The following is a 26015-nucleotide window of genomic DNA, read 5'->3' on the forward strand; positions in this document are numbered from 1 at the left end:
CCTGCCACACTAGTCATCTGTGCTGCGGCACGCATATGCTGACCTCCTGCCCTGCCACACTAGTCATCTGTGCTGCGGCACGCATATGCTGACCTCCTGCCTCACACTAAGCCCCATGAAAGCTCAGATCCCACTGTCTGGTAGCTCTGATTTTCAGTCAAATAAGCTGGCTCAATTTTGCACATTAAGTGACTGCCTCATGTATGACCTTTCATACCCTATGGCTTTTGACTTTCTGCTTTCTTGGCTTGCTCCCACCCTCAGAGGCAGTTTTGTGGAATCAAGAACAACATTCAAGCTTTATCTTTTCCTCCTGGAGTCCACCCGTGATGGTGGACTTTTCCTAAACCTTGTTTTGAACAAAAGGCCCTTGTGGGTTCATTCCTGAGGAATGCACCTGGCAGAAACAGAGGCTGCTGCCATCCTTGAGCAGCGAGCACTGCCGACAGAAGGCCCTTCACACCAAACAGTCCCAGAGCGTAGGAGCTCATGCACCGAAAAGCAGTGCTAACACACTAACTGGATTTGCTTTCTGCTATGGTCTAGAGCTGACATCAAATGAGCTGACAGGAAATCACAACAGGTCCACACGGCATCAAGGACTGACAATTATGTCCCTCTCTGTGCTGTGTCTAGACAGAGCATGCATGACCTGTACTGACTGATCTTAACATTGGTATGCAGATCCTGGACACCGATGCAACTTTTTTTTTTTCTATGAAAATATCTAATAAGATTTCTTTAGTCTTAAGAAAACTAAACTGGCTGGATATAGTAGCACACACCTATAATCCCAGTACTAGGGGAGGCAGAGGCAGGCAGGTCTCTGTGAGTTCGAGGCCAGCCTAGTCTACAAGAGAGTCCAGGACAGCCAGAGCTACACAGAGAAACCCTGTCTCTAAACAAACAAAAGCAACAACATCCTAAACCATGTCATCTTTATCTAAAGTTAGAGCACAATAAATCAATAGGAATTATACACATTTGATTTTAATGAGAGTGAAGAGTTCCAAATAACTCTTGAAATCATATGAACTTCATTTTTAAATAATTTTACCTCTGGAAAATTTGTGTTTTGATAAAAATGTTTTCTATATTTTTGTTTTATATAATTATCCTTTACTTGTTAATGCTTTGGGTGACAAAGATTGAAAATATGATGGAACCGAGGGGAGGAAGAACACCAAGAGTGGGTGAAGTGGACCTCCACAGGGACACACACGGACACGGGACCCACAGGTATCCCAAGATCACGTGGACCTCCACAGGGACACACATGGACACAGGAACCACAGGTATCCCAAGACCACGTGGACCTCCACAGGGACACACATGGACACAGGAACCACAGGTATCCCAAGACCACGCGGACCTCCACAGGGACACACACGGACACGGGAACCACAGGTATCCCAAGACCACGTGGACCTCCATAGGGACACACATGGACACAGGAACCACAGGTATCCCAAGACCACGCGGACCTCCACAGGGACACACATGGACACAGGAACCACAGGTATCCCAAGACCACGCGGACCTCCACAGGGACACACACGGACATAGGAACCACAGGTATCCCATGATCACGCGGACCTCCACAGGGACACACATGGACACAGGAACCACAGGTATCCCAAGACCACGTGGACCTCCACAGGGACACACATGGACACAGGAACCACAGGTATCCCAAGACCACGCGGACCTCCACAGGGACACACACGGACATAGGAACCACAGGTATCCCATGATCACGCGGACCTCCACAGGGACACACACGGACATGGGAACCACAGGTATCCCATGACCACGCGGACCTCCACAGGGACACACACGGACACGGGAACCACAGGTATCCCATGACCACGCAGACCTCCACAGGGACACACATGGACACGGGAACCACAGATATCCCATGACCACGCAGACCTCCACAGGGACACACACGGACATGGGAAACACAGGTATCCCATGACCACGCGGACCTCCACAGGGACACACACGGACACGGGAACTACAGGTATCCCATGACCATGCGGACACAGCATTACCAGGATCATCATGAGGCCTCACTCCTAAACTCAGTTTTGCAAAACTAGTGTAAATGGCTCTAAGCAGACAGAAGAGGTCTGCCCCATGCAGACCTTGAAGAGGTGGGTCCCTTTAAGAGGAGACTTGCTGAGGGGCCAGCCTATAACTACAACCAACATATGGATAGTTATGCCATTTGGATGTATTCACTCAAGTGAAACCTGATTGTGTATTTTTTTCCTAACTTGATGTGCTACAGTTGTATCTAGTGAAATCATGGATAAAGTGTCTTCTTTCATAACTTGTTAGTTGGTGTGAGAATTCCAACCCTTACTCTATGATACCTCAGAACAGGCCACCAACGTCTGATGGACATACCACAGAGTTGCAGAAGAAACTACACAGGAGGAGTTCAGCACCGTGACAGTCTCTCTAAGCTAAGGTCTACACACATGACACCTAGATCTGGGAAGTTTGGGGGAGAAGGAGACAACCAGAAGTCCATGAAAAAGCTGGGCCCTTTGCAGAGGATGAGCATGGGCAGAGGGACTGGAGGCTCAGGGAGCCAGCATGGGCGTGGCACTGAAGACGTGGGAAGGCAGCAGGAGCTGGGGAGACCGCAGCAAGGACAGGGAACTGCGGGACACAGGCACAGCATTGCAGACGACTTACCGCGCAGGATTGGGAGACACTGGCATGGGATTTTGTACAACAGTAGAAGATGCTGTACGCGGTGAGGGACAGATGGGAAATGAGTCCCAACCCATGCCCAGAGTGACTAGGATTGCTGAGCTTTCCTGGCATGGGAGTAATAGGTGTGACAGGGAAGGCGGGAGGCAACTCAGACCATTTCATGAGAGAGCAGAAGAAAGGCATTCCCAACCAGAAACTTGGACTTTTCCTGGAACTTTCTGGTTCAGGTTCTAGCACCCTACTCTATGAGGTCAGACAGCCCAGGTTCAGAGGTCAGCAAGAGTTGACACGAGACTCTACAGCTGCCCTGGCAGACACGGTACTTTATATTCAGAGTGACCCTGAGGAACAGAGAGTTGAGCAAAGCCCCTCAGTGGTAGGCTCCTGAAGTCTTACTCCTGCAGCCCAGCACGTGTATGCTGCTAGGCTCATGTCAACTTGACACACAAACTAGAGTTATCTTGAAACGAGGGAACCTAAATGAGAAAGTCAAGATCCAGCCATAAGGTATTTTCTTAATTAGTGACTGAAGCAGCAGGCCCCGCCCATGGTGGGTGGTGTCGTCCCTAGGCTGGTGGTCCTGGGTTCCATAGCAAAGAAGGCTGGGCAAGCCATGGGGAGCAAGTCAGTGGGCAGCAGTCCTAGCTCCTGCCTCCAGGTTCCTGCCCTGTTTGAGCTCCTGTCTTTTCTTTGATGGTGACCAGCAATATGGAAGTGTAAGCCAAATGAACTCTTTCCTCCCCAGCTTACTTTTTTTGGTCACAGCATTTTGTTGCAGCAATAGAAACTCTAAGTCAATGTGTTTACCTCAAATCATGTAGACAATGATGACCCCCAAAGCAACCACAAATCTCCTCCTGGTAATAGTTCTCAAAGGAAAAATTTTTCTTTCTCTGTGTGTGTTAGTATGTGCCTGTGTGTGCGCCAGTATCTGTGATCTGTGTATGTATATATGCCTTTGTGTGTGTCTTGCCTGTGTGTCTGTCTTTCTAGTATGTGTGAATGTGTCCATGTGTTTGTGTCTGTGTGTCTCTTTATCTCTACATGTGTGCATGATCATGTGTGCTTGTGTGTATGAGTGTGTCTGTGTGTCTGCGTGTGAACACATGTATGTATGTATGTATGTGGACCTCATATGTACAGAATGATGCAAGATGCTCCTCTTTACAGAATGAATAATATGCTCCTTCTCTTTACAGAAAGAGCAATGTGCTCTCCAAGTTACAAATGATACAATATGCTCCTCCTCTGTACAGAATGATACAATATTCTCATCTTTACTGGATACAATTTGCTCTTCCTCCTTACACAGTGATGCAAATTGTACCTCATGTTTACAGAATGATGTAAGATGTTCCTCCTCTTTACAGAATATGCAATATGCTCCTCTTCTTTTCAGAATGATGCAGTATGCTCCTCCTCCTTACAGGATGATACAATATGCTCATCCTCCTTACAGGATGATACAATATGCTCCTCCTCCTTACAGGATGATACAATATGCTCCTCTCCCTTACAGGATGATACAATATGCTCCTCCCCCTTACAGGATGATACAATATGCTCCTCCTCCTTACAGGATGATACAATATGCTCCTCCTCCTTACAGGATGATACAATATGCTCCTCCTCCTTACAGGATGATACAATATGCTCCTCCTCCTTACAGGATGATACAATATGCTCTTCCTCCTTACAGGATGATACAATATGCTCCTCCTCCTTACAGGATGATACAATATGCTCCTTCTCCTCACAGGATGATACAATATGCTCCTTCTCCTCACAGGATGATACAATATGCTCCTTCTCATTACAGGATGATACAATATGCTCCTCCTCCTTACAGGATGATACAATATGCTCCTCCTCCTTACAGGATGATACAATATGCTCCTCCCCCTTACAGGATGATACAATATGCTCCTTCTCCTCACAGGATGATACAATATGCTCCTTCTCCTTACAGGATGATACAATATGCTCCTTTTCCATACAGGATGATACAATATGCTCCTCCTCCTTACAGGATGATACAATATGCTCCTCCTCCTTATAGGATGATACAATATGCTCCTCCCCCTTACAGGATGATGCAATATGCTCCTCCCCCTTACAGGATGATACAATATGCTCCTCCCCCTTACAGGATGATACAATATGCTCCTCCTCCTTACAGGATGATACAATATGCTCCTCCTCCTTACAGGATGATACAATATGCTCCTTCTCCTTACAGGATGATAGAATATGCTCCTCCTCCTTACAGTATGATACAATACGCTCCTTCTCCTTACAGGATAATACAATATGCTCCTCCTCCTCACAGGATGATACATTATGCTCCTCCTCCTTACAAGATGATACAATATGCTCCTCCCCCTTACAGGATGATACAATATGCTCCTCCTCCTTACAGGATGATACAATATGCTCCTCCCCCTTACAGGATGATACAATATGCTCCTCCTCCTTATAGGATGATACAATATGCTCCTCCTCCTCCTTACAGGATGATACAATATGCTCCTCCTCCTCACAGGATGATACAATATGCTCCTCCCCATTACAGGATGATACAATATGCTCCTTCTCCTTACAGGATGATACAATATGCTCCTTTTCCTTACAGGATGATACAATATGCTCCTCCTCCTTACAGGATGATACAATATGCTGCTCCCCCTTACAGGATGATACAATATGCTCCTCCCCCCTACAGGATGATACAATATGCTCATCCTCCTTACATGATGATACAATATGCTCCTCCTCTTTACAGGATGATACAATATGCTCCTTCTCCTTACAGGATGATACAATAAGCTCCTTCTCCTTACAGGATGATACAATATGCTTCTTCTCCTTACAGGATGATACAATATGCTCCTCCCCCTTACAGGATGATACAATCTGCTCCTTCTCATTACAGGACAATGCAATATGCTCCTTCTCCTTACAGGATGGTATAATATGCTCCTTCTCCTTACAGGATGATACAATATGCTCCTCCTCCTTACAGGATGATACAATCTGCTCCTCCTCCTCACAGGATGATACAATATGCTCCTTCTCTTTACAGGATGATACAATATGCTCCTCCTCCTTACAGAATGATACAATATGCTCCTCCTCCTTACAGGATGATACAATATGCTCCTCCTCCTTACAGGATGATACAATATGCTGCTCCCCCTTACAGGATGATACAATATGCTCCTCCTCTTTACAGGATGATACAATATGCTCCTTCTCCTTACAGGATGATACAATATGCTCCTCCTCCTTACAGGATGATGCAATATGCTTCTTCTCCTTACAGGATGATACAATATGCTCCTCCCCCTTACAGGATGATACAATCTGCTCCTCCTCGTTACAGGATGATACAATATGCTCCTTCTCATTACAGGACAATGCAATATGCTCCTTCTCCTTACAGGACGATGCAATATGCTCCTCCCCCTTACAGGATGATACAATATGCTCCTCCCCCTTACGGGATGATACAATATGCTGCTCCCCCTTACAGGATGATACAATATGCTCCTCCTCTTTACAGGATGATACAATATGCTCCTTCTCCTCACAGGATGATACAATATGCTCCTTCTCATTACAGGATGATACAATATGCTCCTCCTCCTTACAGGATGATACAATATGCTCCTCCTCCTTACAGGATGATACAATATGCTCCTCCTCCTTACAGGATGATACAATATGCTCCTTCTCCTTACAGGATGATACAATATGCTCCTCCTCCTTACAGGATGATACAATATGCTCCTCCTCCTCACAGGATGATACAATATGCTCCTCCTCCTTACAGGATGATACAATATGCTCCTCCTCCTTACAGGATGATACAATATGCTCCTCTCCCTTACAGGATGATACAATATGCTCCTCCCCCTTACAGGATGATACAATATGCTCCTCCTCCTTACAGGATGATACAATATGCTCCTCCTCCTTACAGGATGATACAATATGCTCCTTCTCCTTACAGGATGATACAATAAGCTCCTCCTCCTCACAGGATGATACAATATGCTCCTTCTCCTTACAGGATGATACAATATGCTCCTCCTCCTTACAGTATGATACAATACGCTCCTTCTCCTTACAGGATAATACAATATGCTCCTCCTCCTCACAGGATGATACATTATGCTCCTCCTCCTTACAAGATGAAACAATATGCTCCTCCCCCTTACAGGATGATACAATATGCTCCTCCTCCTTACAGGATGATACAATATGCTCCTCCCCCTTACAGGATGATACAATATGCTCCTCCTCCTTACAGGATGATACAATATGCTCCTCCTCCTCCTTACAGGATGATACAATATGCTCCTCCTCCTCACAGGATGATACAATATGCTCCTCCCCATTACAGAATGATACAATATGCTTCTTCTCCTTACAGGATGATACAATATGCTCCTTTTCCTTACAGGATGATACAATATTCTCCTCCTCCTTACAGGATGATACAATATGCTGCTCCCCCTTACAGGATGATACAATATGCTCCTCCTCCTTACAGGATGATGCCATATGCTCCTCCCCCTTATAGGATGATACAATATGCTCCTCCTCCTTACAAGATGATATAATATGCTCCTCCTCCTTACAGGATGATACAATATGCTCCTCCCCCTTACAGGATGATACAATATGCTCCTCCCCCTTACAGGATGATACAATATGCTCATCCTCCTTACAGGATGATACAATATGCTCTTCCTCCTTACAGGATGATACAATATGCTCCTTCTCCTTACAGGATGATACAATATGCTCCTCCTCCTTACAGGATGATGCAATATGCTCCTCCTCCCTACAGGATGATACAATATGCTCCTCCCCCTTACAGGATGATACAATATGCTCCTCCCCCTTACAGGATGATACAATATGCTTATCCTCCTTACTGGATGATACAATATGCTCTTCCTCCTTACAGGATGATACAATATGCTCCTCCTCCTTACAGGATGATACAATATGCTCCTTCTCATTACAGGATGATACAATATGCTCCTCCTCCTTACAAGATGATACAATATGCTCCTCCTCCTTACAGGATGATACAATATGCTCCTCCTCCTCACAGGATGATACAATATGCTCCTCCTCCTTACAGGATGATACAATATGCTCCTCCTCCTTACAGGATGATACAATATGCTCCTCCTCCTTACAGGATGATGCAATATGCTCCTCTTCTTTAAAAAAAAAGAATGCAATATATTCCTCCTCTTTAGAAAATGATGCAATATGCTCCTTCTCCTTACAGGATGATACAATATGCTCCTCCTCCTTACAGGATGATTCCATATGCTCCTCCTCCTTACAGGATGATACAATATGCTCCTTCTCATTACAAAATGATGCAATATGCTCCTCATCTTTAGAGAATGATGCAATATGCTCCTCTTCTTTTAAAAAAAGAATGCAATATACTCCTCCTCTTTAGAAAATGATGCAATATGCTCCTTTTTCCAGAACGATACAATATGCTGCTCCTCTTTACAGACTGATGCAATATGTTTCTCCTCTTTATAGCATTACCAATATGCTCAACTCTTTACACAAGGATAAAATATGCTACCTCTCTTTTCAGAATGATGCAATAAGCTCCACCTCTTTACAATATGAACAATATGCTCCTACTCTTTACAGTATGAGCAGTATGCTTCTCTTCTTTACAGAATCAAACAATATCCTCCTTGTCTTCAGACTGATGCAATATACTACTCCTCTTTACAAAATGATACAATATGCTCCTCATTACAGGATAATCAGTATTTTCCTCCTACTTGCATAAAGAATATGCTCCTCTTCTTTACAGATAGAACAATATGCTCTCCACTTGACAGAATCATACAATACACTCCTCCTCCTTACAGAATGATAAAATAGTCTCCTCATCTTTACAGGATACAATATGCTCCTCCTCCTTACGGGATGATGCAATACGCACGTCCTGTTTGCTGAATGATGCAGTTGCTCCTGCTCTTTACCGAATGAACAATATGATCCTCCTCTTCTTTTTTTATTTTCATTTTTATTAGGCAATAAACAAAGGAATAAACAAGAGAGGAAGGGGGAAACTAAATTTCTTTTCTTTGGAAATAGCTGAAGAGAATCAGTTGTTACTGCTCCCAGCTGCACCTGGAGAGCTGTTCACCACCTGCAGCGTTCAAGGCTGAGGAGATGGAGCCTCTCTCCTCAGCCCCAAACACATTAGAACTCTGAAGGGAGCAAATTCCAGACTCATTTTAGAATTTACTCAAATCCCGTGCACAACTCAGGGGAATACCAACAGAAACCTGGAGTACACAGAAGACACAGTGGACTGCTGACCGGGCACTGGGCAGATCTGAGGGAAAGAGGCCCACCTGCCTCAATGGAGGGTACAAGGCCCGTTAACGCCAAAGCAGCAAACCTGGATGCACACAGCTGCCGCTTCAGTTTGGGCTGCTCTGCACATAGGTCACAATATTGGGCAAGAGGTTGTTTCTGTTCTCCTTGGTGACGTTTCTTAGGACAGGTTGTGCCAACTGCTCAAAAGAAGCCAGGTCCACCACATACTGCCCCACTTGACACTTGGGCTTTCCAGGTGGAGGCTGTGACCCAACGCAGGAACCGAGGCCTGCGAGCACCAGACAGGGTGACGACATCAAATCCAATCCTCCGCCCTCCCTGCCTGACTTCATGTGTATAAAATCCGTCCACGGGCACCCCGAAGGACTGCAGGACCTCACTAGCTTTCTGGATCAAGGTGGTCTTGCTAACCCCTGGAGGCCCCATGAGGAACACGTGCCACGCCATGTGCATAGGGGTCGCAGTGCATGGCGGGAGCTCCAATCCTCTTCTTTACTGAATGATACAATTTGCACATCATCTTCACAAATGATGTAATATGCTCCTCCTCTTTACAAAATGATACAATGTGTTCCTGTTCTTTACAGAATGACAAAATTCACATCATCTTCACAAATGATGCAATATGCTACTTCTCTTTTACAAAATGATACAATATGCCCCTCCTCTTGCAGATTGAACGCTATGCTCCTCTTCTTTACAGTACACAACATGTTCTCCTTTTTACACAGTGATACAATATGTGCCTCCTGTTTACAGAATGATACAATATGCTCCTCCTCTTTACAGATACAATATGCTCCTTCTCTTTACAGAATGATACAATATGCTCCTCCTCTTTAGATAATGATACAATATGGTCTTCTAATTTACAGAATGGTGCAATATGCTTCTCCTCTTTAAAGAATGATACAATATGCTCTTCCTCTTTACAGATGATGTAATTTGCTCCTCTTCTTTACAGAATGATACAATATGCTCCTTCTTTTTACATAATGATGCAATATCTTCCACCTGTTTACAGAATGAGCAATATGCTCCTCCCCTTTACAGAATGAGCAATATGCTCCTCCTCTTTACAGAATCATACAATATCTCCTCCTCTTTACAGAATGATACAATGTTCCTCCTGTTTACAGAATGATGGCCTAAGAAATAAAAAGCAATATGAGTAAAATAGGCTCATCTATCATAAATTCTCCTCTCCCCTTCTTTTATGACCTACTATAAATCATAGAACACGAAAGAAAAAATTAAAAAGCAGTAAGGAATGCCAAGTAGTTTACCTTATACAAAGAAATGGGGCTGCACTGGTGCCCAGTTGAACTTAGTATGGCTTCACCCAGCTATAGCTCAGCTTTACAGCTCAGCTCAGTAAGTAGCCATGTGATGCTTGCTGGGCTCATGACCACCACACTTGAGAAGTGCCCAGCATTCTTTGAAGGGAGCTCCTAGCAAAGCCTGAAAGGTTATGAGAGCACCACAAAGGAGGACAAGGTAACTTTAGAGGGGTCTGTGTCAATATGCACATTTCTGTGGGGTTTTGTTAAGAATGAAAGCAAGTGTCTAGTACACTGCAGTGGGAAATGCCAGTCCTGAGCCACTGCTCCACATTTGCCCCCAGCAAGCCCAAACAAGCCCTTCTCACATTAACAGGAATTAAGACCAGTAACTACACACACAACTAAGGGATTCGTTTACAGAGCATGCCCAGAAGCTGCAGCATGCCTGTTAGATCTAAGTTCTCCTCCTGTGCCAGTAAGAAAAATGCCTCAAGGGAGTAAGATCGCAGCTCTAGGATAGCAGTTTACTGAAGGAAAAGCTCCTGTGGCTTCTGACTACAACTCTTGCTTATCTGAGCTTCTCTAGGGGGTATTTTAGGACTGCATCTGCAGTAGTATACTACAGCCACACCTACCATGCAAACTGTACATACCCACTGCATTAGGATACCATTTTTCTCAACCATTTATGTTCCTATTAGTCCAGATTTCTATTTCACTCTAAGGGCTGAAAAGCATCAGTCATCAAATATTTCAAGAATATATTCCAACTATCCCAATTCTTTTTGTGAACCTTGATTCGAACCTTAATTCCACAATAAATCTGACTATTTGTAGATATCTGCGGTCTCCCAGTTAATGGGATATATAATGAAATTGGGCTTGTTATGATACAAACTATTTAAAACATGAACAAGTTTGCTAGAAAACATGGACCTTATGAACCTCCCACAAAAATTAAACTCATCCACACAAAAAGTATATACTGGAGTCTTCTTAAGGCAAAGTATAGTCTAAGATATAGAATTTGGCAGTCTGGCCGCAAATAGTGGTTTCTTAATCAAGTCAAAGGCAATCAGAAGTCCCATTAAGGGTCAAGGATGTAGCAGTAGACCCTCCATTTCCTTTTCTATCTTGGAATTACTTAAGCAGTGTGCATGGCTTAGTGTACATGGCAGGTATCTTGGGCCATGAAAAATCCCCACTAGATATACCATAGATCTACAACTTGCATGATTTCTACAGAAGGAACACAAGAGAGAGAGAGCAGACACAGGCCTGCCAGTCAGCCCAGAGAATGGCCACGCTGGGTGACGGTGAACTAGAAAGGTGGCAGGAAGGCAGAGAGAGGAACTGGACAATATACTAACTGGAGAATATAAACTGAAGCTATTTTAAAAATCGGTCATCTTCTCTCAGTTGTCAGTATAGCTGAATTATTTATAAACATAATGATATAATCAGGATTTTCTTCAAAACAGAGTTTGTACATTTAAAGAAATGCTCGTCCTCGTTAGTCATCAGAGAAATGCAAATCAAAAAGACACTGAGATTCCATCTTACACCCATCAGAATGGCTAAGATCAAAAACTCAAATGACACCACATGTTGGCGAGGATGTGGAGAGAGAGGAACACTCCTTCATTGCTGGTGGGAATGCAAACTTGTACAGCCACTTTGGAAAGCTATCTGGCGCTTTCTCAGAAAAATGGGAATAGGGCTTTCTCAAGACCCAGCTATCCCACTCCTTGGAATATACCCAGAAAATGCCCTACCACACAACAGGGACATTTGCTCAACCATGTTCATAGCTGCTTTATACATAATAGCCAGAACATGGAAACAGCCTAAGTGTCCCTCAGTAGAAGAATGGACTAAGAAACTGTGGTACATTTACACTATGGAATACTACTCAGCTATTAAAAACAAGGAATTCCCGAAATTTGTGGACAAATGGATTGATCTAGAAATTATCATAATGAGTGAGTTCACGCAGAAGCAAAAAGAGACAAACGGTATATACTCACTTATATCAAAACACTAGTCCAAGGGATACGTACCATGAAAAACTTTACTTACCAAGAAAGTGGGTCAAAGGAGAGGACATCCTATTGAGACTTTAGGTGAGAGTAGCATGGAAGAATGGGGAAATAGTAGGACCCACAGGGTCCTGGAAACCTACAAGAAGAACTTTATGACAGGCAGATCTGGGTCCTGGGGTCCTTCTCAAACTAAGGCACCAGCCAAGGAGAATATAGGCAGTAAACTTTGAACCCCTACCAAGACCTAGCCGACGAACAGGATATTCTCCACCGTTGAGTGGAGAGTGAGATCTGACTCTCACACGAACTCTGGTGCCCCTTTTCTGACCATGTCCCCTGGATGGGGAGGCCTGGCGGCACTCAAAGGAGGGATAGCAAGTTACCAAGAAGAGACTGATATTCTAAGAGCATATATAGGGGGAGGAGGTCTTCCTCAATCACAGACATAGGGGAGGGGAGAAGGGAGGAAGTGGGAGGGAGGGAAGAATGGGAGGAAACAGGGGAAGGGCTAACAATCTAGATGTAATATGAATAAATTAATAAAAAATAGTTTGTAGGTATGATATATATTAGATATAAACATAAAGCAAAATATCAGTTGACACAGTTGAATGCAGGTCTCAACAGTTGGAGGGGGATCCACCTATAACCACAAGATAACAAGAATCAGTAAGCACTGTTCCTTGGCAACACTTACCCAGTGAGAAGACACAGACCAACAGACTGGACTAGACACAGGGCCCATCTTTCCGCTTCATCCTAAGAACATACCTTATCATCAAGGACAGAGATCATCTCAGGGATGGAAAAAGGTATCCAAACAAATAGACTCAAGAAGCAAGCTTGTGCTGATATTTTAATATTGGACAAAATAGACTTCAAACCAAAGAGACAACAGAAGGACACTATATACTCGTCAAAGGAAAAATCCACCAAGCAGACATTGCAGTTCTTACCATCTATACCCCAAGCAAAGGGCACCCATGTTGACAGAAAGAAACTGTATCCCAAACTAGCCCCTGTACGATGATTAGTGGATGACTTCAGTACCTCACTCACCAACAGAAAGATCATGCAGACAAAGACTAAACAGAGAAATGCTGAAGTTAAATAATGCCTCAAACCAAATGTTCCCACCATATATTTCAGCACATTTCTCCCAAACACAAAAGAATATTCCAAGCAGCTCATATTCAGTGGGGGTGAAGGTTCTAGTCAGGCACCAGCTCCGTTTCTCCTCTGTTCAATGAGACACGTAAGTGTTGCCCTCAGCAACAGGACTTACATCATCTGTGGTAAGCAGCCAATAGCCTGATCCCCTTTAGCTAATGGCTCAACTAGAGGTGATCCCAGCACCTCTGGGGTCATTAGAGGTGAGCACAGCTTCACATGATGGCAAAAAATCTATGTGGGGCACTGTGTTTCTCAGTATTTGGTGACTCCTTTCAGCTTTCTTTCATAATGTATAATTTTAGGAAGCTCACTGAGTTATACATATTTGAAAAAAATCACACTACATTATTAAATATCAAAATATCACAGTTAGTAACATGAACAAAGAAAAAATATGCTATGGATTGATGCAGAAAGTATTTAGCAAAAGCCAAGACATGAGTGTGATGAGCAGTTTCTGCAATTTCAGAAGAATAAACAGTTACTTCAACTTTAGAAAAAGTCTCAACAAAGCATCCCCAAACAGTATCGTGTTGGATGCAAAAGTTCTAGTTATCACATAGTAAACATAATATTAGAAAGGAAAGATGCCACCCCTACATCTAGATAATTATGCATGAACTCCCCAAGAAGTTTCAAGGAAGTAAGTCAAGAAGAAACGAAAGCTAACAGAGCTAATAAATAAATGTCCGAAGTCTGAAGACATAACAGCACCACAGAAGACTCAGTTTTGTCTCCATATTCTAACACTGAGTCTGTGGAAGGCAGCTCTGTGATCACTCTTAAAGAAGTGATAGACTGTTGCAAATGGCTCAGCTGGCAGCTGTCTCTGTCTTGGTATTCTTCCTGAACTCTCAGAAAGGAGGGAGACAGCTTGCTGAGACAAAGGACTGAAACATCTACTCTTCCTCTAGACCAACAGGCCTCAACCTCCCTGAGGCTGAGAGCCTTTAATACAGTTTCTCATGTTGTGACCACCTCCAACGATGCAATTATCCATCTTGTTGCTACTTCATAGTGTAATTTTGTTGATATGAATAATAATGTAAATATCTAATATGAAGGATAGCAGATATGTGGCCCCCAGGTTGAGAACTGCTAGTCTAGACTTTCCTAAAGAAGAGTTTCATTATTAAAAACAAGGAATTCCCAAAATTTGTGGACAAATGGATTGAACTAGAAATGATCATACTGAGTGAGTTCACCCAGAAGCAGAAAGAGTCAAATGGTATATACTCACTTATATCTGGACACTACCCCAAGGGGCATGTCCCATGAAAGTCTTCACTTACCAGGAAAGTGGGACAGAGGGGAGGACATCCTACTGGGACTCTAGGTGAGAGAAGCATGGGAGAATGGGGAAATAGAAGGGCCCAGAGGGTCCTAGAAACCTACAAGAAGAACATTAGGATGGGTAGATCTGGGCCCACGGGTCCTGCTCAAACTATGGCACCAGCCAAGGACAATACATACAGTAAACTTCGAACCCCTACCCAGATCTAGCCAATGGACAAGACATTCTTCACAGTTGAGTGGAGAGTGGGGTCTGACTTTCACACGTACTCTGGTACCCCATATTTGACCACGTCCCCTGGATGGGGAGACCTGGTGGCACTCAGAGGAAGGATAGCAGGTTACCAAGAAGAGACTTTGATACCCTATGAGCATATACAGGGGGAGGACGTCCCCCTCAGTCACAGTCATAGGGGAGGGGAGTAAGGGGAAAATGGGAGGGAGGGAGGAATGGGAGGATACAAGGGATGGGCTAACAATTGAGATGTAATATGAATAAATTAATAAAAATATTTTTAAAAAAGGGGTCTCACATCAAGCTTGGCGGTGAGGGCATATACTTCCCTGCTCCACACCCTGACCTGTCATGAAGGCTCCACACCACACACAAAGCTTACTACATAGTCAATAGGAATCTTAAAAGAGAAGAAAGAGAAAGAAAGAAAGAAAGAAAGAAAGAAAGAAAGAAAGAAGAAAGAAGAAAGAAAGAAAGAAGAAAGAAAGAAAGAAGGAAGGAAGGAAGGAAGGAAGGAAGAAGAAAACTCTGGTAAAAATCTCCATTTCTCTTGCCACATGTCCAATAAAAACTGCAATTTTCTAGAGCCACCAGGCAGGACAGGTGCTTTGCTGAGCTGGCTCCTGGGCCTTCTGAGGTTGTAAGAGGAATAAGTGGTTCCCTTAAAGCAAACTCCTTGCATGGCCCAAACTGAAAACAGTCAGGCTCCTAGGACGCTAGCACTGACGCCAGCCTTAGTCTACAGCGGGCGCCTCAGCCACTGCTTGGGTTTGTATCTGGATTCTGCCCAGACAGTATGCTACGATGACACAGAGACCATGTTTTCTCTGGGATGAAGGTCTGGGTGGGAGTTCTCCCTGACTACATGCTGGTACAACCCCACGGCAACCATCTCAGAAGGACCTTCTCACGGTCCAGGCACCTGGCAAACCCCAGACACAGAGTCCTCCTCGCACACGGTACATGACTGGAGGGGTTGGCTGGATGGGCAACCTCAGGGGCCTGTGACCCCTGAAACAATGGCTTCTAAGAACAGGAGACAGAAAACTGTTTCCTGTACTGCACACACCTTTCCTGAGTTGGAGGGAGCAGCCCTCAGTGAGGATGCATGCAGCACACTGTCTTCCACGTTCTCACCTTCTGAATACTTCCAAGATCCCACTCCAAGTAAACAAAGTTAAATAAGAATTGGAAAAGAAAAGCTAAATTATCAAAAAAGAAACAAAACAAACAAAAAACAGGTAGTTGCTCCAAAGATCCAAGGCATCATTGTTTATAGTCAGGGCAACAAAAGTGCCTGCACAGTACTTTTTTTAAAAGTATTTATTTATTTATTTATGTTTCTATGCATTTTTATTAATTTATTCAGATTACAATTCAATTGTTATCCCATCACTTGTATCCTCCTGCTCCTTCCCCCTCCCCCATCTCCTATTCCCCTAATCCCCTCTCCTAGGTCTATGACCAACGGGGATCTCCTCCCTCACTTTATGGCCACAGGATATCGGGTGGGGAGCCCTGGTGGCACTCAAAGAAAGAATAGGCAAGCTACCAAGATGAGACAGACTGCACAGTACTGTCTAAAGACAACTTGACATATAAGGAAACTAGCATATCGCCTCCCTCCAGGCACTATAGAAACAGCGTCCGGCTGAGGTGCTGGCTGCACACAGGTCTATCCCCAGCCTGTCTTCCTTACTAATACTATCTCCACAGAGCCACTGCTGCCAAGATCCCTGGGAACCAAGTACCAGAGCCCCCTCCACACAGACCTCGTTCCAAGACTTTGCGGGGCTGCCTGAAGCCACAGACAGCACAAAACCCTATAATTTGGTGCATTTTCCATCTTAACTAAGCATTTGGCCACAAATTCTGCACTCTGAGGTACAACAATAAAACCAGTACAAATTTTCTTTTTTCTTCTTCACAATCTGATGGAAAGAAAATCTGTTTTTATATAGATCTTAGCAATGTCAGCATAAGCTTTGCCTTTTGTCCCCTTAAGTCAAGAATTTACATTCTGGTGTAGACTTTGGGACCATTATGAAGCCAAACTAGGGTCACTTGAAAACAAGGACTATGGAACCTCCACACAGCTAACCAACTCTGTCCAGTGAGTGGATGGTGAGCACAGCATGGGTTTACTGGACAGAGGGCTAGCTAATGTCCTGGGTAAACAGAGTAAGACAGACAGCACCACATACTCAGAATGACATAGAATTTAAAGCTTATAAATTATTTATTCCTGAAATTTTTAATCTAATATTTTTGGATCATCAATGAAACTATATATAACTGAAACTGTAGATAACAAAACTATGGCTATCTGGGAACTACTGTGTTCATTTTGTGATAATTAACTTATCAAAACAGGATAACACATGATCTACATAAGGGTGAAAAATCACTGCAACTAATTTGAAGTGATGAATAAAATTGACACACTATTAGCTAAGATTAAAAAACACAAAAAGAGATTATAATTAATATAAGAAATCAAGAGTAGGCACTACAGTAGATCCTATAGATATTAGGAGAATAATGAAAGAATACTACAAACAATGGTATGATCAATACTCAAGGTCACACAGAAAGAGGCAGGAAATAGAACTAGGCTTATATCTATTTTTGAAAATTGAATCAATAATTAATAATCTACAGCATAAAGTACAAGGTTCATGTGGACACTAGAAAGTTCTAGTAAACATGCAAGGAAAAGCTTGTCTTAATTCTCTGTAGTTTCTTTGCTGACTAGCAACATAGAGAATGCTTAGTTACTCGTCCTATGAGGTCAACACTCAGAGCCAAAAGCTAGCACAGACAGACATCACAAGGAAAGAGAATACAGACCAGTGTCTGTCGTGAACATGGATATAAAAGCCCTCAGCAAACACTAGTAAATCCAAGGCAACACTGTACAAAAAGCACGGTATGTTGTGACTAAGTAGGGCTCTTGTAGCTATGCAGCACTAGTTCAACACTTGGAAAGCACTGCAATCCATCATGCTGATGAGCTCTAAAAAGAAATTATAAGATCTCAGCAGTGAATGAAAAAATCCTTTGACAAAATATAACACCTACTCTTTAAAACAAAACAAAGCAAACAAAAACTGGGTGTGGTGGCACACATCTATAATTCCAGCACTCGGGAGGCAGAGGCAGGAGAATCTCTGTGAGTTCGAAGCCATCCTGATCTACAAAGTGAGTCCAGAACAGCCAAGGGAGTCCAGAACAGCCAAGGCTACAGAGAGAAACCCTGTCTTGAAAAACCAACCAAAAAAACCAACAAACAAAAAACCAACTACAACAAAAACAACTCAGCAAACAGGAACAAAAAGAATCTTCTTTAACTTCACAGTAGCATCTAAAAAAAAAACCTACACTCAACTTGGACCTTTCCCATCAAGGTCAGGAGAGAGCAAGGGTCTCCCTTCTCACCATTCTTTGCTGCACTGAACCAATGTGCCAGGTAGTATTATGTAAATAAAAAGACAATGAAGGCATACAGACTGACAGTACACAGTATCCACGAGAGGGGCACCTTGCCGGAGTCTCTCTGAAGGCTTCAGCCTGTGGCCAGCAAACAGCTGGCCTTCAATCCTTTAACCACAAATTACATAAGCACACCCACAGCTTGGGTGAGCATGTGCACTGACAGAAGCCAGTAAAGCCTAAATGAGCCCACAGCCCTGCTGATACTCTTGCCCATACCTAGTGAGTCCCAGAGATGAGGAACCAGCAGAGCCTCACCAGATACCTGGCTAAGATGAAGGGTCGCAGAGGTGGGTGTGGGTGTCCTGACCCATGATGGAGGGTCACAGAGGTGGGTGTGGGTGTCCTGGCCCATGATGGAGGGTCGCAGAGGTGGGTGTGGGTGTCCTGACCCATGATGGAGGGTCACAGAGGTGGGTGTGGGTGTCCTGTCCCTTGATGGAGGGTCACAGAGGTGGGTGTGGGTGTCCTGGCCCATGATGGAGGGTCACAGAGGTGGGTGTGGGTGTCCTGGCCCATGATGGAGGGTCACAGAGGTGGGTGTGGGTGTCCTGGCCCATGATGGAGGGTCACAGAGGTGGGTGTGGGTGTCCTGGCCCATGATGGAGGGTCACAGAGGTGGGTGTGGGTGTCCTGGCCCATGATGGAGGGTCACAGAGGTGGGTGTGGGTGTCCTGTCCCATGATGGAGGGTCACAGAGGTGGGTGTGGGTGTCCTGACCCATGATGGAGGGTCACAGAGGTGGGTGTGGGTGTCCTGACCCATGATGGAGGGTCACAGAGGTGGGTGTGGGTGTCCTGACCCATGATGGAGGGTCACAGAGGTGGGTGTGGGTGTCCTGACCCATGATGGAGGGTCACAGAGGTGGGTGTGGGTGTCCTGACCCATGATGGAGGGTCACAGAGGTGGGTGTGGGTGTCCTGACCCATGATGGAGGGTCACAGAGGTGGGTGTGGGTGTCCTGACCCATGATGGAGGGTCACAGAGGTGGGTGTGGGTGTCCTGACCCATGATGGAGGGTCACAGAGGTGGGTGTGGGTGTCCTGACCCATGATGGAGGGTCACAGAGGTGGGTGTGGGTGTCCTGACCCATGATGGAGGGTCACAGAGGTGGGTGTGGGTGTCCTGGCCCATGATGGAGGGTCACAGAGGTGGGTGTGGGTGTCCTGGCCCATGATGGAGGGTCACAGAGGTGGGTGTGGGTGTCCTGACCCATGATGGAGGGTCACAGAGGTGGGTGTGGGTGTCCTGACCCATGATGGAGGGTCACAGAGGTGGGTGTGGGTGTCCTGGCCCATGATGGAGGGTCACAGAGGTGGGTGTGGGTGTCCTGTCCCATGATGGAGGGTCACAGAGGTGGGTGTGGGTGTCCTGACCCATGATGGAGGGTCACAGAGGTGGGTATGGGTGTCCTGACCCATGATGGAGGGTCACAGAGGTGGGTGTGGGTGTCCTGACCCATGATGGAGGGTCACAGAGGTGGGTGTGGGTGTCCTGACCCATGATGGAGGGTCACAGAGGTGGGTGTGGGTGTCCTGACCCATGATGGAGGGTCACAGAGGTGGGTGTGGGTGTCCTGACCCATGATGGAGGGTCACAGAGGTGGGTGTGGGTGTCCTGACCCATGATGGAGGGTCACAGAGGTGGGTGTGGGTGTCCTGACCCATGATGGAGGGTCACAGAGGTGGGTGTGGGTGTCCTGACCCATGATGGAGGGTCACAGAGGTGGGTGTGGGTGTCCTGACCCATGATGGAGGGTCACAGAGGTGGGTGTGGGTGTCCTGGCCCATGATGGAGGGTCACAGAGGTGGGTGTGGGTGTCCTGGCCCATGATGGAGGGTCACAGAGGTGGGTGTGGGTGTCCTGGCCCATGATGGAGGGTCACAGAGGTGGGTGTGGGTGTCCTGACCCATGATGGAGGGTCACAGAGGTGGGTGTGGGTGTCCTGGCCCATGATGGAGGGTCACAGAGGTGGGTGTGGGTGTCCTGACCCATGATGGAGGGTCACAGAGGTGGGTGTGGGTGTCCTGACCCATGATGGAGGGTCACAGAGGTGGGTGTGGGTGTCCTGACCCATGATGGAGGGTCACAGAGGTGGGTGTGGGTGTCCTGACCCATGATGGAGGGTCACAGAGGTGGGTGTGGGTGTCCTGGCCCATGATGGAGGGTCACAGAGGTGGGTGTGGGTGTCCTGGCCCATGATGGAGGGTCACAGAGGTGGGTGTGGGTGTCCTGACCCATGATGGAGGGTTGCAGAGGTGGGTGTGGGTACCATAAGCAATTAGGTTCCTATAGTGTTATTATATGGGAAGGAATGCCAATATACTTAATTATCTCATAGATCAAAGTACAAATTTGGAATCTAGATTTCCTGAAAGAAAATAGAAGATGATCTTTGTAGCCTTTGGGTCAGCAAAAACTTCTTAGACAATCTGTAGAAAATACTAGCCATGAATGTAAAAGTTGATTTTCCTAAAAATTAAAACTCTGTTCACTAAGGCCTATCATTATAACCTAAACAAGCAAGACACGGACTGATGAAAACACCTACGATACCTACAGTACATGTGTCTGTGTGTGTACATACATATGTGCATATATATATGGGGGGCATGTGGCCAGGACATAGAAGACATTTTCAAAGTTATACAACTTGATAACAAAATTTAAGAATGGGTCTATGAGTAGATGAAAAACGTGTTTAGTATCACTGTGAAATAAATACAAGTTAAAAAGAATCCTATACATCTACTTCATTGGCTAAAGTTTAGGAGACTAACAAAATTAAATACCGCCAAGAGTAAGGAAATTGGAACCTCACCCAGTACTGACAGTGTCAGGTTGTGCGGCCATTTTTTTTTGAGGTTGGTTGCACAACATTCTGAGATTGAACAAGCATGTAAACTGAGGCAAGGAATAAAAGGCGTGCACCCACACCAGTGGAGACACAAGAGTGATTATAGTGGCTTTCTCTGTGATCACCAAAAATGGAAATGGATGCTAAAAATCCTTTAAAATGTTGAATAAACAATGTTACCATGATCCTGCATGAGGCCTACAGGTCACATCGTGAGAGCTGGGTGGCAGCTGGTTCTCCCTGAGCTGTGCTGCTGCTGATTTCCTGAGCTCTCTTGCTGCAGAGCTGAGGGACTCAGGGCTCCACGTGGGCTGATGGGTGCAGAGCCCATATCAGAGAAGCTCCTCTTGCTGTCAATAGTCATGAACAGACTGGATGGTGTGAAGACAGTGACAGACGCTGGAGCACTGAGCCCTAAATGGATCTATGTAAGAGGAGGCAGAAAGGTTGAAGAGGCAGACGGGGTACGTGACTCCAAGGAAACAGCATCTTTCAACACATACAAACTCACGGAGATGGTGTTAATATAAACAAGGCCCACATCGCCAAAATCACAGCACAGAGGAGAAGTGGGCACAAAGCCCCGCCCCTAACCAAGAAGCTATTTGCAATTGATTTTTGCAATTGATATTTACTGGGGAAGGGAAAACCTGTTCTCCCAGTTGAGTGACAGTGGGTGTCATCAAACACACTTTAGGGCAGGCTCAGTAGTAGTTGGCCAACACACAACAGATCCCACAGTGTATTTGTACATGTGTATGTGTGTGTGTGTGTGTGTGTGCTTATTTTGTTTTCAATAATTTTTTAGTGTTTTTGTTTTTATTTTGTAGGTTTTCTTCCTTAGAGAGAGGAAGCACATGACATTGGGAGGGAATGCAGGTAGAGAGGAACATGTAAAGAGTTCATAGAGGGAAAAGAAAATGATCAAAATACAGTGTATGAAAAAAGCCAATAAAAAGGCGTGTCACCACAGCATACACTGACAGGAACAAGACTGGCTGCCTTAATATGTGTGCATGTCATGGCTAAAGAAGCATGCTTCATAATAACAACGCCTCAACTCGTTAAGAGGACACAGCAGTTGTAAATCAAGTGCAGCTTATAAACACAAGAATTAATAGAATCATAGAGAAAAGAGAGGGCATCCACACACATATCCGAAGGTAACCAGTGCTCAAGGGAAAGTGACAGCAGAGAGAAAAGAGCTAACCAACCTACATCCCCACACCAGATCAATCAGTCAGGGTCAGGAATGAACGAGGTGTGACAGGCCAGCCAGCAGCACCAGTAGCTTAGTGCTACCGAGTTCTGGAAGCACATGGCAAGCTTGATGCACATATCTCTTGACAGGACAGACAGAGTCAAAGCCAACAATGTGCCAGGCACTGCAGCAGGCCCTGGATCCCGGCAATACAATGTCAGGAACAGGCAAGGGTTAACAAAATGCTGTTACACACTCACACAGTAATATGACGCCTTCTCTGAAACAAAGCTTTGTGTGGAAGAAGACAAGATGAAATTAAGGTTCCTGAATTCTCAAATTTAGCAGATGCTGAATACTTTTAAGTCTTCTGCGTGTTTCAGAACATTCATTTTTCTACACAGCTGGTTTGCAACTCTTATTTCCTCCTGGCTTTCCCCACTAAGGCAGTGTCTTTACATTCTGCAGCCTTCTCCCTGCATGCAAACGTCTCAAGTCAGCCTCCCGCTTGCTTTCTGAGCCTTGTCTACAGTGTTTACATTTGATTACATAGACCCGTATCTCTGGATACATGCAGCTTTCTAAATTAAGAAGCAAATAAATTGAATGACAAATACTTTAGTTACAAAACTGTCTTTCTCTCAGTAAGTTTACTGCCTCATTTTCCCTCCTGGTACTCAACACCACCATGCAGTCTTTTTCTCATTTCTTTTTTGAGACAGGTTCTCATATAGCCCAGGCTGACCTTGACCAGGCTGTGTCCCATACAACAACCATCCTACATCAGTCTCTGCAGTGCTGGGATCACAGCTTCTCTGCTCAGCTGCATGCACTCTTAAATACCTTAAGATGTCATTAAAATAAACTCTGACCATCTTTCAAATGTGCTATAGGACGGTGTGACCTGGAGGGGCCCTGCTCACACGGGAGACAGTGTGACCTGGAGGGGCCCTGCTCACACGGGAGACGGTGTGATCTAGAGGGGCCCTGCTCACACGGGAGACGGTGTGATCTAGAGGGGCCCTGCTCACACGGGAGACGGTACCTGAGGAGCTGCTGGGTTGAAGGCCACTGCAGTAACCGTATCTGTGTGTCCTGCAAGACGGTATAGAAAGCTGCTGGAGCCCGTTTCGTACACATAAGCCTAGAAGACAAGACCAGCAGGTGTTCTGGGCTGACAGGGCTGGTAACCATCTCCAGCTATGGCTCAAGTATGTCAGTGGCTGACCCAGAACACACTGACAGCTGATGAGCCTTCCATGGTGACAGCCAGGTCACAGGACAGATTCACAAGGCATCTCTCACCCTAAACGCACTCACACTCTCCGCTTCCTGTCACAGCCCGAGAGACTCCCTCTCAACAGTCTGAAGCAAGCATTCCTCTTTGATGACTGGCACTTAGGAAGGTGCACTGCCCCTACCTGCCATTCCTACTCTAAAGTTCCACGTCAAGGAGAACACCGCCCTTCCCAGGAGCCTGAGAGACCTGGGGGCCTTCAACTTCAACTTCGAATGTGAGCAACTCGTGGTTTTCTGCCATTGACTGGGAAGTATCTCTACCAGACTCGGCTGCTCTTCCCACGTAGTTACTTCTCTGTTGATGTGATAAAATACCACAACAAAAAGTACCTTGCAGGGGAAAAGCTTGTTTTCGTTTAGGATTGCAGGCCACACCTTCGAGGAAGGCATGGTGGCAGTGGCAACAAGAAGAAGCTGACTGGCAACCTGTTTGCCTGCACACAGGAAGCAGAGTCTGAGGTGCGGTGAGGCTGCACGCTCCCTACGCTTGCTCAGTCACATGCCAGCAAGGCAGCACTTCCTAAAGGTCCCATGTCTCCCCAAACAGCGCCATCAGCTAAGGTCCCGGTGTTCAAACACAGAAGCCCATGGAGGACATTTTCACTCAAACCAACACCAGGTGTGTGATATGCCACCAAAGCTCTGGATGAACCAACACCAGGTGTGTGATACGCCACCAAAGCTCTGGATGAACCAACACCAGGTGTGTGATACGCCACCAAAGCTCTGGATGAACCAACACCAGGTGTGTGATACGCCACCAAAGCTCTGGATGAACCAACACCAGGTGTGTGATACGCCACCAAAGCTCTGGATGAACCAACACCAGGTGTGTGATACGCCACCAAAGCTCTGGATGAACCAACACCAGGTGTGTGATACACCACCAAAGCTCCAGATGAAAAACAGAATCTAGTAGGGGGTCTTTCCTAACAGGATGTAGCAGGTGTGTCAGAGGCATCATCTCAAAGTCCACCACTGTAAGAACCTTGTAGTTGGTCCCTGTCCCCATGAAAGCCATCTCACTGCCGTTAAAAAGCACTTCAGCCTTGGAATATCCCAGTGGCTCTATCGGTGGCTAAGTTGTGGTTCTAAAACAAAGCCTACAAATGGAGTTCTGCTACAGCTTAAAGTAGGGAGGTAAAATGTCTGCTTTCCTGTTTGCAAAGTCTATTTGTGTTCATCTCTGTGTGGCTTGTTTTTCTGTCTTCACATGTGTGATCATGTTGCAATGAGCATGAAGATACCATCATCCCTTTGAGCTGCTGATTTCAATTCTCCCTCCAAGGCATGGGATTGCTGGGTAACAGGGTGGCTCTGGGGAGCACTGTGTCTTGTTCTTGTTCGTGAGGCCCACCATACTGTCTGCATACTTTACATCTCTAGCAATAGTATGGGGTTCCAATGCCCCACATCCTCATCCACGCTCGCCATCCACTGTCTGTAAAAATATCTTATTTTTGGCTGTGTGTGCACGTCTGTCCAGAGATATGTGCGCATGTGTGGAGGTGCTCGTGAAGGTCAGGACAATACTCCAGGACTGAAGTCACAGAGCTGTGAGACACCCAGCAGAGCTTGCAGCCACCAAGAGCAGCCCAAACCAACCCCATCCACCTTAGGTTCGGAGACTAGCCCTTAAGGTCTGAGTCATCTTTCCAGATACCCTTTGTCTTTCTACATGTGGAAGTAGTGGCTCCTGGAGAACCTGTTTGCTCTTCCCTTGGAGTGATGGCATGGCCCTGTGCACACACCTGATGCCCACATAGACCTTGGAGTGATGGCATGGCCCTGTGCACACACCTGATGCCCACATAGACCTTGGAGTGATGGCATGGCCCTGTGCACACACCTGATGCCCATGTAGAGAAGTATCGATTCAAACCACCTTCGGGCCATCAGTCTTTGTCTGACATTCACCTAAAGCATTACTTCATTTAAGATTTCAAAGAACTCTCTAACCCTAATGTTCATCCCTTCTTCTCTGGGGCTCTCAGAAAGACAGATTCTGGAGGGT

At 45.5% G+C, this 26015-nt stretch overlaps 1 protein-coding gene and 1 pseudogene across 5 annotated transcripts in view; both read right to left on the reverse strand.

Moving 5' to 3' along the window:
* The window catches only part of WDR27 (WD repeat domain 27), a 95790-nt gene that overhangs the window by 13297 nt on the left and 56478 nt on the right, over positions 1 to 26015 (reverse strand). For all 4 annotated transcript variants that reach the window (XM_084775433.1, XM_084775432.1, XM_084775434.1 and 1 more), the window contains one exon: positions 23748 to 23846. In XM_084775433.1, the coding sequence (XP_084631559.1) occupies positions 23748 to 23846 (99 nt within the window). The remainder of the gene's footprint in view (positions 1 to 23747; positions 23847 to 26015) is intronic.
* LOC311594005 (cancer-related nucleoside-triphosphatase-like) lies at positions 8774 to 18954 on the reverse strand (annotated as a pseudogene). The gene is made up of 2 exons (XR_014783613.1): positions 18864 to 18954; positions 8774 to 10274 (listed from the first exon to the last, which is right to left on the reverse strand). The product of XR_014783613.1 is annotated as a cancer-related nucleoside-triphosphatase-like (transcript).

This window comes from Acomys minous, assembly GCF_964271855.1.
Source record: "Acomys minous genome assembly, chromosome: 3".
NCBI classification, from domain to species: Eukaryota; Metazoa; Chordata; class Mammalia; order Rodentia; family Muridae; genus Acomys; species Acomys minous.